At 45.2% G+C, this 13,840-nt stretch overlaps 1 protein-coding gene across 4 annotated transcripts in view; it reads left to right on the forward strand.

Moving 5' to 3' along the window:
* The first annotated feature begins 34 nt into the window (after nt 1-34).
* TULP3 (TUB like protein 3) overlaps nt 35-13,840 on the forward strand; it is a 133,931-nt gene continuing 120,125 nt past the window's right edge. For 2 of the 4 annotated variants that reach the window (XM_084859951.1, XM_084859953.1), the window contains exons 1-2: nt 35-96; nt 7,012-7,063. In XM_084859951.1, coding sequence (XP_084716077.1) covers nt 53-96; nt 7,012-7,063 — 96 coding nt within the window. In that variant the 5' untranslated portion in view covers nt 35-52. The remainder of the gene's footprint in view (nt 97-7,011; nt 7,064-13,840) is intronic. The other 2 variants (XM_084859952.1, XM_084859954.1) reach the window with 1 other exon arrangement.

Raw genomic sequence — 13,840 nt, forward strand, 5'->3', positions numbered from 1 at the left:
GGGCGCCTGGGAGCGAGCGCCCCCTGACCCGGGTCTCTCTCGGAATGGCAGGATGGCGAACGAGGGCGGGCCGGCCTATGCAGGCACGGGGGCCAGGTAAGGGCCGGGGCGAGGCCCTGGGCGGCACGCGTCTGGCGAGGCCGCCCTCGCCCCCTCCGTGCCTCTCTTCCCGGAGAGGGGCCCTGCCGCGTCAGGCGGGCTCCGGGGGCTGCCGGCGCGCATGGTGTGTTGATCCTGCGCGGGCGCGGCGCGCCCTGTTTACAGTTTCCAGAGAAGTCGCCGCCTTAGCTTGCCACAGAGAACAAGGGATCGCGGTTGCTGTTCTTTGTAGTGCTTAAATGAGGGCATAAGTACACTGACACCAAAAAATGCTTAGCACTGCGGCTTTTATTTGAAAGGAATTTCTATTTTGATTGTGAACAGAGGCAGTAGAGAGTAAACAGTAAATAGCGACGTCTCCTTCCCTTGGCGTGGAGCAGAGGCTGGACAGAAGCGGGGGAGGGACTTCCCGGCGAAGGGGAGGCCTTGGAACCTTCCTCCGATGGGTTCTGCTGCTTGAGGGAGGCAAGCAGCGACGCGTGCAGGCAGCCGCTCCTAGGTCTTCTCTCTTGCTCACCATTGCTGGGCACTGTGGCAGGGAGGATTGGGGCCCCAAGGGGCTGCCTCTGCACGCTTGCTCCCCCTCTCTGGGCAGTGCAGCATAGAAGGCTGGTCCTTGAAGGAGCAGCCATTCCATCCACTCACACACCTGTTGTTGTTGTTCAGTCGTTCAGTCGTGTCCGACTCTTCGTGACCCCATGGACCATAGCACGCCAGGCCTTCCTGTCCTGCGCTCTCTCCTGGAGCGTGCTCAAGTCCATATTCATTGCATCAGTGATGCCAACCTGACTACCACAATCAGACTACCACACACCACATAAGCCTGTAGAGGTGGCATTGCTCTTCCAAGGAAGCAAAAATTGGGCAAGTGATGGTTGCTGTTTTCTCTGATTGCTCACCCACCCTCTCCCTCTGCCGTGTTCTATCTGTTCTCTCATCCTCTCTCTTTGGACAATAAGGCAGGAAGGACTGGGTTTAGCAGGGCCATCCAGAGGGAGGAAGTGAGCAACAGGAGTTGGTGAGTCGCTCACTCACCCTATTTTACTGGGTGATATAAAGGAGTGGGAATGATACAGCAAAAGGTGTCAGCTCCTGGGTGGACCAGCTGCAGCATCTGTCTCTCAATTTGCCCTCTCTCAGTGGGTGGCCTGGAAGATTGGGCTAGTTGGGCCCAGTCTCCACCACCACTCCACTCAGAGTGAAAGTGCAGGTGAGTGAGTGAAACCATGAGCTGGGTGATCTTTCAATGATCACCCCTCTATGTTTCACTGCCCAGAGACAGAGGGCAAGCAAGTGGGCAGAAGTCGCTCACAGTCACTAGGCAGCATTAGGGATCCAGTCCTCCCTGCTGTTATGCCCAGAGAGTGTGAGTAAGTGAAAGGAGGTAGGAGCAGCCACTGCTTTCTCTTGCTTGCACGCTTCCCTCAGAAGTGGCAAAGCTCAGAGGAGGTGGTGTCATGGAGAGGACTGAGGAAGGGATCTGGGGGCTTCCTGACTGGGGAGTCCCTCCCCTCTGTTCTTTTCCAACCCTTGCTACAGGGGCAGCAAAAAGGTGGGAAGATTGCTATTTGCTGTTTACTGTTTACCTCTCCTCATCCAATCAGCTGCTTTTCTTCAAAATAAAAGTGGCAATGATAAGCATATCCTTTTTTTAATGCCATTTGTACTTATGCCTCATTTAATGACCACAAAGAAGAGAAAAAACTGTTGTTTCCTGCAACAGATTTTTGATTTGTAGTGCTAGGAGTCCTCTGTCTAGAAGCATCCTAAATTATTGTACATTGCCAAGAGGACTAGGTTAATGGGCAACTAATACATGTAAATAATAAAATAAGGGTAGTTTACCAAATTAGATTACTTTTCTCTATGAGGATTTTGAAGGATACGTACATCACCAAAATTTAAAATACATTTTTTTTATTCTCTATCACAGTGAAACATGGAAACTAAAATAGCCTCAAAAATTAAATGCGTGCCATTTAAAAATGTGTGCCATTTTGACAGGGCTGGGCAAGTTCTCTGAGCCTCCTCCCACCCCATATTTTCTTACTCAAACATAAGTTGGATTTACATTTTAGTTTCGGGGTAATGCATGGGCCAGTTTCCATATACCCCCCCCCCGCAAAAAAAACACATACTGACCTCTCCTGTGACCAACAGGCAAGCATGCAAATTCCCTGCCAGTTTTCAGGATTGTTCCTCAGGCCCATAGTCCTTCACTAGGCATTGCAACCTTAAATTCTCCCTCCAATTCACCGGTTATTGCAACCTTCCATGGTGGAAGCAAGAGTCCAAGATTTGAGCCACTTCAAACTCCTGACCCCCCATCAATCATTATCTGTGGGGGAGGCAAATTGGTAGTTCTGTGAGGGTCTCCAGAAACCACAGGAGAGAGCAGGGATCGATGAAATATTGGGTGGATCTGAACAGTGGTGGGTGTGCTTCAATCTGGTAGGGCCCTATTCTTTGGACATCCAGCTTCTGACTTGGGGCCCCAGAAGAGAGATTCTGAGGCAACAACCAAACCCAATGTTCTACCTTTATTTCAGGACCTTCTTGACACTGTCTGTTGGCGTCAACCTTGTAATCCATTTTAGCTTGCTCTAACTAGTCCTGGGAAAGGTGTTGCATTGCAGGCAGCTCGTGTAGGAAGGCTCCAGCTGCTGATACTGTCATGGATTCTAACCTCGGAAAAGATCTTGGATGGTAGTCATAATTAGCGAAGAATGGAGTCTGACACATTGAAGATGTGTTATATCTGAATTCCACCAAGGGAAACAGGGACACCCAATTATCCTCTTGATAATTCAGGGTTCTTAGCCCTTTGACAGGTTTCACAAGACCACACATAACTTTTCACCTCATGATTTACCTGAGGCCACAAAAAAATCTCGGGTAACAATGCATTACAATACCCAAAGTTTCCTACTGTTGGGAGTCGTGACAGTGTTGTAACACCTCTGCCCTCAGATGTCCGGAGGGTACATAAATACGCTGTAGGTGGCAGAGAAGCCCATCTTGCAGGAGAAAGGGGAGCCTGGATTTGGCCCTCCCCCCTAATTTGGTGTTTCCAAACTGGTCATGAAATTGCTCTTCTCATAAATGTTCCAACCATGGTTGGGGCTCAGAGATCGCTGCCAAACAATAACGTTTATAATATCTAAAAGCAAACCAAAATGTTCAGGTAGGGATCTTAAACACAGAATTTTAGGTTGGATAAAACAAGGAAGAAACCACTGAATCAGCAAATCAAGCTGTAAAATCTGTCAGTAAATCTGTCAGCACAGAGAATATTTAATGATAAAAAAAAACCTGCCAGTTTAAGACCAGAGTTAAGAGTATCTCTTGTTGGCTCAACTTCACAAAGCCAAGAACTGGAAGCTAAGGCTGATGTTTTAACAGAGATGCCCCATGATGAGTAATGATGTTATGAAATGGCACAAATTGTGCTTGCTTACAGCTTATGCTCCATACACCACATTTTTCCTCGGTCTTTGAGGCCCAGGTCCGGATGGGGAGGATGAACTGCCTGGGACTAGTGAAGATGCCCCATGTCCTAGTCCTGTGTTGCTTTATGAAGCATCTGAATCTACTGTATTGCTAGAGGGATCCTCCTGTGAGATGACCCAGGCCTGTTTGTTGCTTGTAAGCAAGTACAATCTGTGACATTGCACAACATGATCACAGGACAGGTCTGTTAAGGCATCATCCCTAGCTTCCAATTTTTTGGCTTTGTTGAGCTTGAGCAAACATGAGATAACCTTAACTCTGGTCTTAAACCAGCAGGTTTTTTATCATTAAATATTCTCTGTGCTTGTGTTTACTGATAGATTTTCTTCCTTGTTTCTCCCATCCCGGACATAACTTTGTCAGCAGTTGCTGCCATAGGCTTTCATGGGGCAGAAAAACTTTGATAACTTTAAACCACTGCTCAGAATTTCATCAAAACAATGAAAGACACACTTCTTTGACAAGCCAGAATAACATGCATCATTCACTTCCGCATAATTTGAAAAAAATATATGATGTATCAAGCTGCAGTGTGGAGTAAAAAGTACAAATGTGTTAATTTCCAGCACTTTTTAACTTGCTGGATGTGTGGCAATTTGGATCAGATTGATCTGAAATTTCGCACAATTGTAGTTCTCATCAAGTAGCTATGGATGCCAGTTTTCAAGATCAGGGTGTCATCTTTATAAGCAGTTGAATGTTGACCTATAAGGGTGGAAACTTTTTTTTCTGACTCACCTAAACTAAAGGGGCATTCCCATGCTCCTTTAATCTCCCTACTGCCATTAAATCTGCCAAACCAAGCTTCATGTACAACCCGAGGCTTAGACCATGTCCAAACGTGCAACTGCAGCAGCAAAATCCCAACCCAAAGAATTACTGTGAAATCGCCTTCTTGTTCTTCTGGAAAAGTTGTCTTTGAAAAGGTGAAGAGAGTGGAGCCACAGCAGCTACCGTGACAGCAGCAAAGTCCTGTCCAGAGGCACGCAAATGGGATTGCTCTCCTTCTCATCAGAATTTGATTAGGCTTGCACCCTAGGCTTTCACCTTAGGCAAAGATTGAGCCTTATTACCTGAAGGAGAAAGGGGAAAACACAAGATTGGCAGCAGCCTCAACTGAACTAAACAGCCCTCCCTAGCTTAGCTCTATCCCTCATATGGTTCACCGCAGTCCAAGGAAAGATTTAATAATGGCTGAAGACATCAATACTTAACAACAAAATAATTGCCTTGTAGGATCAGATGAAGGTCTTATCTAGTGCAGCATTCCATTTCTAATATCATCAAGAATGTGACGGACTTCTCCCCAAAATCTGATACTCAGAATTATTGTTCTTCTGAATATAGATGTTCTATTTACCTATTGACCTGGTTTGCACGACATGACAACCCATTGTGGGTGACAAGCCAGAAGACCGATTCCTATAGGGTGGCTTATGAGTGGGCAACAAGCCACCCCAATAACCTATGACTCGTTTTTGAGGTTGTACCCACGAAAGGCTGGCATGTTGTCCAAAACTGGACATGCCAACCTGTTGTGGGCATCAGGCAGTGAGCTACTTGGCAAGAGTGGCAGGAACCCCTGCTTCTTTTCCCAAGTGTGGCCGCAGTTGCACTTCAGCTATCAAAAATATACAGGCTTGCCTTGCCTGGAGCCTTGTATATTTGAGCTGTCAAACATACGAAGTAAGAGACAAAGACTAGACTGTATATAGGCTGGTTTGACAACCTTAGACAGTTGACAGGTGGAGAAAGGGGGTGTAGATAACCCCATTAGCAGGGTTATCTCCTTGCTAAGTGGGTAATGTTGAATACTTGGAAGGTGAGGAAAAGTGCTCAACGTTCCCCACTTAGCAATGAGTTCCCCAGGATTTAAAGGGTTGCCCCAACTCTTGGGGTGCTCTCCTTACCGTCCACCCCTCCCCGCGTCAACAGCAGCTCTTTTTCATAGAAAAGTTCATGCCACCCCCTTTTGACAGGTGTCAAACGAGACGCGGTTACTGTGATTGGGAGCAAAAGGAGGGCATGAACTTTTCTATGAAAAACAGTTGCTGGGGACTCAGGCAAGTGGGGATTTGAAGCAGGGCACCCTGAAAGTTCAGGGCAACCCTTTGAACCCTGGATAAAACCTTGCTAAGGCGGTGATCTACACCCCGTTTCCACACCTGTCAATGGCTGTCAAACTAGCCTATGCACAGTCTAGTGTTGCCTCTTATCTTGTATGTTTGGAAGTTCAAACATACAAGGCTCCAGGCAAGGCAAGCCTGTATATTTTTGACAGTCGGAGTTGCATTCTTGCACAACTCTGAAAACCCAATAAAAAAAATTAAACGGGGGGCCATTTACACATATTCCCGGGGGCCAGAAAAATGCAAAAACAATATTTTGGCCCTGTTTTACATAAATAAAAGAAAAAAAAATTTAAGGGTCCAATCACGACTGGAGTTGCAATCAGAGTGGAGACGGGGGACTTGGGGGCAGACAAGATGGGTTCTGCTGCCAATTCCCCTGGGATACCAGGTGGAGTTGGCTGTAGGACCAAAGGGGAAGGAGTGCCAGATCATCTGTCAGGCTCACCATGGGTTGTTCCAACAACAACCCACACTGTGTGGCTTATTCTGCAGTGTGGGTTGTCTTGACATGCGAACCTGGCCAGTGTGGCTAATACCTTGATAGATCAATCCTCCTGAACTGTGTACTCCTTTTTGAAAGCTTCCTTAAAGCTTCCTTAACCACATCTTTTGGTAGTGAATTTCTTAAGAGAACAATCCTACATAGGATACTTCGAATTCCTGGCTCCAAGGTCAGAGACAGAGCTCTGACCCCGGAGCCAGAAAACCGTGCTGCTCGGCCCCTCCCCCTTGTAGACAGCAGAGAGAGAACTGCACCAGCTACTTCTTCGCTCTTGGAAAACAGAGCGTGGAGCCGAGGAAAAGGGGACATTCCTTGGGGAGGGGAGAAACCCTGGGTGGCTGCGATATGACATAAACTATGGCTGCCCCAGCCTCTTTCCACTCTGAGGCACTGCTGCTAGATCGGCAAAATCGCCCATCTAGCAGAAATGAAAGGTGGCTGGAGCATGGAGGCGAAGATCTCCTCTGCTGTCCTCCAGCCCTGCATTGGATACTTGGCAGCCTCTGAGTTCAGAGGCTGCCAGCAATCCACATAGGATTGCACCCTAAGCTAATTATGTGATATGTGAAGAAGTACCCCTTTCGGGTTTTAAAAGTATGTCATGTGTTTAGAGTAGATTTAGTTAAGAGGCAGGAAAAGAACAACTGAATGTCAGTACTTTACAATTTGTGGTGTATGTTGGCAATTAGAATTTGGCTTTGAATCAATGATAGGAGTTTTGTGGGGGTTTATTTACTGGAAATGCTAATACTTTATTTCTTCTCTTAGTAGCTTTGAGGATGAAACTTTGAAACTGAGGCAACTGAAACTGGAGAACCAGGTAATCAAATCCACAAGACAGGGCTGACAACTACTCTAGCAGAGGAAAAGGGTAGTTGATCAAACTAATTTCAGAAATTAGGATCTTGATACAATTGTGTAAATTCATCTAGTTACACATCCTTTATACTTGGTAGATAACTGGTCAAGAATATTCAGTACTAGCAAAATGGTTATCCTTAAGATGGGTGGGGTGAGTACATGGAGAAGAACTGTATGTTTCAAGGACTCCTTGGGGTGCAGTGCATCTCTGGGTGCTCTGTACAGAGGGATATGGTGTAATACTGCAGAAATTTTTCTGTGAGTACCAAGCCACCCATTGTCACAGTGAAGGGAAAGTGTTACCGCACTTGCTTGGGATATGTGTCTCCATACACATATGAGAACTGCTTCCTGAGTTCAGGGAGTAAGCCTTTCTGAAACACAAATTACAGAAGTGGGTGGAATTAAGCTGTAGACTTTTCCCTCTGTGACCCTGACTCTATTCTGTTGGCTTCTGTTGATCCAGTAGACCTGGTCCAGAAACTAACACATCTACCAAAATGCACAGAATCACAGCGTGCATAAATTTAGGAACTTATAGCAAGGTAGCAGAGATGAGGCCAGAGCTTTTCCAGAAAAGAGATGCTTTACTGCCAGATTTATAAGAGATCATGGTAAATTACTGAAGGTTTGTCCTGGAAGGGTGGGGAGGGTGAGAGATATGGAGAGAGGGAGATGAGGTGACAGCAAACAAAGAGAGTCTGCATGGTGATGCTTCAGTGTTCAAGGGGAAAAGGTAGAGATGAAGTGGTGTAAGCTGGAAAGCTAAAGAGAAAAAGGAGAGAGACGGAGAGAGAAGAAATCAGAGGGCATTTACTTACTTATTTATTTGACATATAAATTGCACTCTCTGTCTACCAGGCACCCAGAGCAATGTACAATAAAAACAATAAAATGAAACACAGGAGGAAAAAACATACAATAAAATAAGAGTGGCATTAACATTAAAAATTGAAGAATGACAAAACATTATACAACATTAAAAGCCGGATAGAACAAATAATTTTTATTGCCTGTTATCACAACGCATGCCCCCTCTGCCAAGGCGAACAGGTCCCTCTGTCCTCTTTCCAAGGGCCTTTTGACACTCTGGACAAGACACGCAATAGCGGCGTAACTGTTCATAGATACCTGGCCAATAAAACCTTCTCAAAACCCTCTCTATGGTTTTCTCAAAGGCTAGATGGCCTGATGCAGGTATGTCGTGGGCCAACTGCTTTATTTCTTTTTGTAATGGCTGTGGAATTACTAACTGGTGCAAAACGTCTTGAGGTTTTTGGGGAACGACTCTATACAATAGGTCTCCTAACTCAAAATGAGGCCCTTGGACTGGACCTGGAGGTGACTCTGTAGAGGCATGTTCTTGAGCCATAGCTGGCCCTAGGGAGGAGTCATTCTGTTGAAATGCTACTAGCTGAGCTCGAAAAACCCGAGCTAGAATTGGAGGCATTTCTACCTGTTCTCCTGCATGGGCTTCAGTACTAGAGGACTGCGCTACCAGATTGGAGAAGCCTGGCCAGTCTCTGCCAACTAGTAGCTCCTGTGCTAGACCTGGCACCAGTCCTACTTGTAACAATTTAGTTTTCCCAAACAAGGAAATTTTGGCCCATCTAGTGCTATAGGGTTTAATGTCTGCATGGATGCACTTAACTAATAGTACTTTATCCAAAGGCTCCTCCCGGGTTGTCTTATAAGGGTCCTCCCATACCCAGTGTCAGTAAGAGCCAAAACCACCTTTCCATCCACCTCAGCTGTCACCAACCATTCTCCCATGGGCAAATTGCCTATCTTAGCAATGGCAGCCAATAAACTCAATCACGGGGTATTCCCCTTTAAGAGGCTTCATCTCATCTTCATTTCTGGAGACCTTGGATGCTTGTAACCATCTAGCCACTTGTTTTAAGATAGATGGCTGCCTTTATGGTTGTTGTTCAATCAAGCATGAATGTAGTACCTCTTGGGGTTTAGGATGGAACTCCCTTGGGATTGTGCCTGCATTCTCCACCAGTCAGAACATGTGCCCCCTCTGCCAAGGGGAACAGGTCCCTCTGTCCTCTTTCAATCCCCAAATAATTATGGTGACCACAAAAATGCAGAGATTATAGACTATATTAATTCCTGTTACAGCACAGGATCAGTCAAATCAGTAGCTGCAGGATCAGGATCTCTTTTCGGTACCTGTAGTAAATAGTTCCAGGATATGGCACATAGTCTCTTGATCAATAACAGTAAGTATCTGCAGGGTCCTGGAAACCAGGTCACAGCATGAGGAGCATAGTTGCAGGACTGGGGTGGGCGCTCTCAGGGCAATACTGGCAAGTATCTGCTGGAGCAGGCTGAAGGTCTACAATGCAGGTAGCTGTGGGTTGGAGTGCATAACCCCAGAGCAGTAGAATCTGAGGGACTGCATACATGCAGTTGTTTGAGGTTGATGAGTAGTTGCGGAGTCAGGAGGACCTGGTTCCTGAGCTTGTTGGGGAATGAAGCCAGTCTTTTCTCATCCACCAGTTCCTGTAGGCTTGTGACTGCTGTGGACTGAACAGGTAGGTCTCTTTTGGGTTTGTTAGCAGACCCTCCTCTGCTGTAGGTCCCTGGCCTTCAAGAAAGCCCAGCTGCTCTTCTCCCTTTGCCTTTCTCCCCTTCTTTACCTTCCTGTCTTTATTACTTCTAGTGGCTCCTTTTAGCCACTCTTCCTGAGCCTCTTTCCTCCCCACTTGAGCTTCTAGCCTTCAGGTTTTTATCCTGTGCTTCTGCCCCACCTCTTCCTCCTCTCCAAGAGTCCTGGACCCATTTAAAGAGCCCCTGTTGTGATTCCCTTTTCTTCTATTTAGCCAGCCCTAACTGTGGTTAGCTACTGCTGCTAGGTGACCAGGAATACCTAGGGGACTGTACAATGACCCCTGATGCCTCCTCACACCTGTCTAAAGCAAAATAAAGAAGGAACCAATCTCACCTCCCTCAGGAGGAATTTCCATAATAGTCACGCTGCTACACAAAGGTGTAGTTTGGGGTCTTGATAACTCACCAACATAGCCTCTCTAGGTGGTGGGACATATAACAGGATCTCTAATGATGATCATAAATTATAGGTTCATATGGAAAGAAGAGGTCCTTCAGATACCTTTGTCCCAAACTGTTTAGAGGTTTGTAGATCAAAGCCTGCACCTTGAATTGTGCCCCCAAATATACTAGAAGCCAGTGAACTTCATTCAAGATTGGTGTAATGTGCTCTACCAAGCACATTCCTGAAAAATGTCTAGCCACCACATTTTGTCTAGCTGTAGTTTCCCATCACTTTCAAGGGTAGCCCCACACAGAGTGCATTACAGTAGTCCAAACACAAGGTGATTAAGGCATGAATCACCATAGCCAGATCTTCCTGCCACAAGATAGGGCATAACTGACAAACCCGATGAAGCTGCGCAAAGGCACTCCTGTCCACTGTTGCAATCTGACCATTCAGGAGCAGTGCCAGATCCAAGAGCATCCCCAAGCTGCATACCTCATCTTTCAGAGGAAGTGCTACTCTATTCAGAACAGAATGTACCCCCAATTACAGATTAGGTTGCCTAATGATTGACAGAACCTCCATCTTGTCTGGATTGAGCCTCAGTTTGTTCACCCACACCCAGTCTCTCACAGTCGATGGTTCTGGAATTCTGCAGCCTCTTTGGCACCAGTTGAAAAGGAGAAATAGAACTGGGCATCATCAGCATATTGATGAGGCCTAACCCCAAAACTCTGAATGACTTCCCCTAGCTGCCTCATATAGATGTTTAAGAGCATAGAGGACCAAATAGAATCCTGAGGAACTCCACAGACCAAAGGTCAGAGGGCTGAGCAATGGTTTCCCAGTACTACTTTCTAGAAATGCTCAGCCAAATAGCCAACCACAGTAGAATGGTGCCTCCAAGTCCCAAATCAGCCACACGTCCCAGGAGGATACCACAGCCAATGGTATTGAATGCTGTTTAGAGGTCCAAGAGAACCAACAGGGACATACTCCACCTGTCAAATTCCTAGTGTAGGTCATCAACCAAGGCTGTTTCTGTCCCCAAACCAGGCCTGAATCCAGGTTGAAAGTAATCAAGATAATCTTCATCCAAAAAAACCTGAAGTTGTGACACTGACCCACCTCCCCACCCCTGCTCCAGGACCTTACTCAGAAGAGCCATCTTTGAGACTGTCCGTAATTATGTAGGATTGTGGAAGTCAATGACGATGTCTTTAATAAAAGACTTACTACAACCTCCTTTAGAGAGACCAGAACATGCCCGTCCCTCAAGTGGAACAATGCAAGACAAGTGAGATACAGCAAGAGCAGCCTTGACATTTTGAGGGTATCCCAAAAAGGACCCACGTATTTCTCTATGGACCATTGTTGTTAAAAGACAGACAGCTTAGAGGTGTCTCTAAGTAAGAAACTTACAACATTTCAGAAGGATAGGTGCCGCATGTGGAAGGGAAGCTCTCAATTTGGTGAAGGGGAGAGAAAGTGATTAGCTTCCCCTTCCCTCCCTGCCTGGGTTTTTTTTTTTTTTTTGAGCCATTTGTATGAAAATGGCACACATCATAGATGTGTCCCTAGGCAAGAAACCTGCAAAGTTTCAGAAAGATGCAGGGAGTAGGGACTTAACAATGCTTGCAAACCAGTGTGAGGCTTTTTTCATAGTGAAACTGGGTGGCTGCTCTGACATCAGAATGAGTGCAGGCTCCAATACAAGTCTTAGAAAGAAGAAAGAAACTAGAGTGGCAACTGAATGGAAGATTTCCAGGTGAACAAAAGGAAAATAATGTCTTAACTTTGATAAAGAGGAATGCTTGACTCTAGACGTGGATGTGTTTCTGTATTTATCAAAAAGTCACACAAGAACTTGAGGGTCTCAATAGGCAACTAATAAGTGGCATACTGTTATCTTGATTGAATTTAGAAGCAGGAATGATTTTAGCATTAGCATTTCCAAGAATTCCCAACCATTTCAATAGAGGGTGCCGATAGCACCTACAAAATACATCATCTGTTTAAAGCCCTTGCCAGCTAACATTTCCAGACATAATGGAGACATTCGACCCAAGGTGGGTAGTATGGGACCAAAGGTGGTCAGCTGTGCTCTTTGGTAACAAACATTTTGCACACATTGCAAGACTATTGTAGTGCTGTGCTTTACTTGTCTCTTTAGGAGTGAAAGGCAAGAATTCAATTACATGGAGGAAAGTATACATGGGACACCACTGGGATAGGTGCTAAACCATCTCCCTGCCCATGGGAAATCCTGGTGTCTGTAGTAAGGGTCAGATTCAGTCCCTCTCAGTGTTTAAGATCATATTTCTTGATCGCTTATCATGAGTGTAAGAGAATTTTGGGATGGAATATTGGGAATTATAAAGCTGTGCAAGCTGGCTACATAGTTAAGATGACTGGCTTTTTCAACTTTTTACTTTGTATATACCTTGAAAATATTTTGTTACAAATTAAAGACAATTTGACTGATCAGTATGAGGTTTGCAACAGAGAATCTACCTGTAGATAGGTATGATCTGCCCTAATATCAGAAAAAATCTGAGAAAAGTGGGGTGGAGGGCACTTCTCTATGAAAACCACTTGTTGCCGATTTGGGGAGGTTTAGACTGGGTGGCGTGTGTCTAGAAGGGTCGGGGAAGTACTTTACGTGAGGGAGGGGATTATTTTTTATTTCGACATGCCACTCTAGCGCAATTCTGATGGAGCATCTGACAGCTGCTGGGGACATCGCGTTCCTGTTAAATCTGCCCATGTTGGCTTTAAATGGGGATTGGACAAATGCAGGGAGGATAAAGTTGTCAATGCTTATAGTTGCTGGGGAACAAATAAGAATAAGAGTAAGAATAACAATAGTTGATGGAGGAGCCTACTCCGCAGGATGACTACATGCTACTGTTTAGCCTAGCCTTCTCTCTATTTTTCCACTTCAAAGATTGTTTAATTATAGGAAAGCATTAAAACATACAGGCTCCAGGGAGACAGTGGAGAAAGTGGCTAGGGGAAACATTTTTCTCCCTCTCTCATAATACTAGAACCCGGGGTCATCTATGAAGCTGATTGGTGGGAGATTCAGGACAGATAAAAGGAAGTATTTCTTCATACAGCTCATAAACGATGGAATTCACTTCCACAAAATGTAGTGATGGCTACCAATTTGGATGGATTTAAAAGGGGATTGGACAAATTCATGGAGGATAAGGCTATCAATGGCTACTAGTCCTGATGGCTATATGCTACCCCCAGAATCAGAGGCAGTATGCCTATGTACCATAGTTGCTGGAGAACATGGCTCTTATGTTTGTAAATGTACCTGTAGATCAGTTCTGTGTGCACAGAAGTTACTTTTCCGTACAAAAAGCTGACAATGGGAAATTGTTGATTTTGTGCTTGGGGCTGCATCACTGGATTACAGCATCTTTGGGCTATAATGTCATTTCAGGAGTATGGATTTAATAAAGGCTGATTAACCCATGAAGTGTATAAATGTATGTATTATATAAATAAACCTATGTATAAATATTTAAACGCAGCAGTTGTGGCCAATTTGGATTAATATGGATCCTTTCCCCATTTAAATAACCCATAGACAGAACTAAAATAAACTGAGCACAATTCATTCATTGTAAAAGCTTACAGGGATTTTAAAGTGAACTCTTTCACTCATCCCAATAAATTATTTTCTACATATAAACTATGTAGAAAAACTGCAAAGAA

This window comes from Heloderma suspectum, chromosome 5, assembly GCF_057233095.1.
Source record: "Heloderma suspectum isolate Gila_16-S chromosome 5, 16-S_ref, whole genome shotgun sequence".
Classification (NCBI taxonomy): Eukaryota; Metazoa; Chordata; class Lepidosauria; order Squamata; family Helodermatidae; genus Heloderma; species Heloderma suspectum.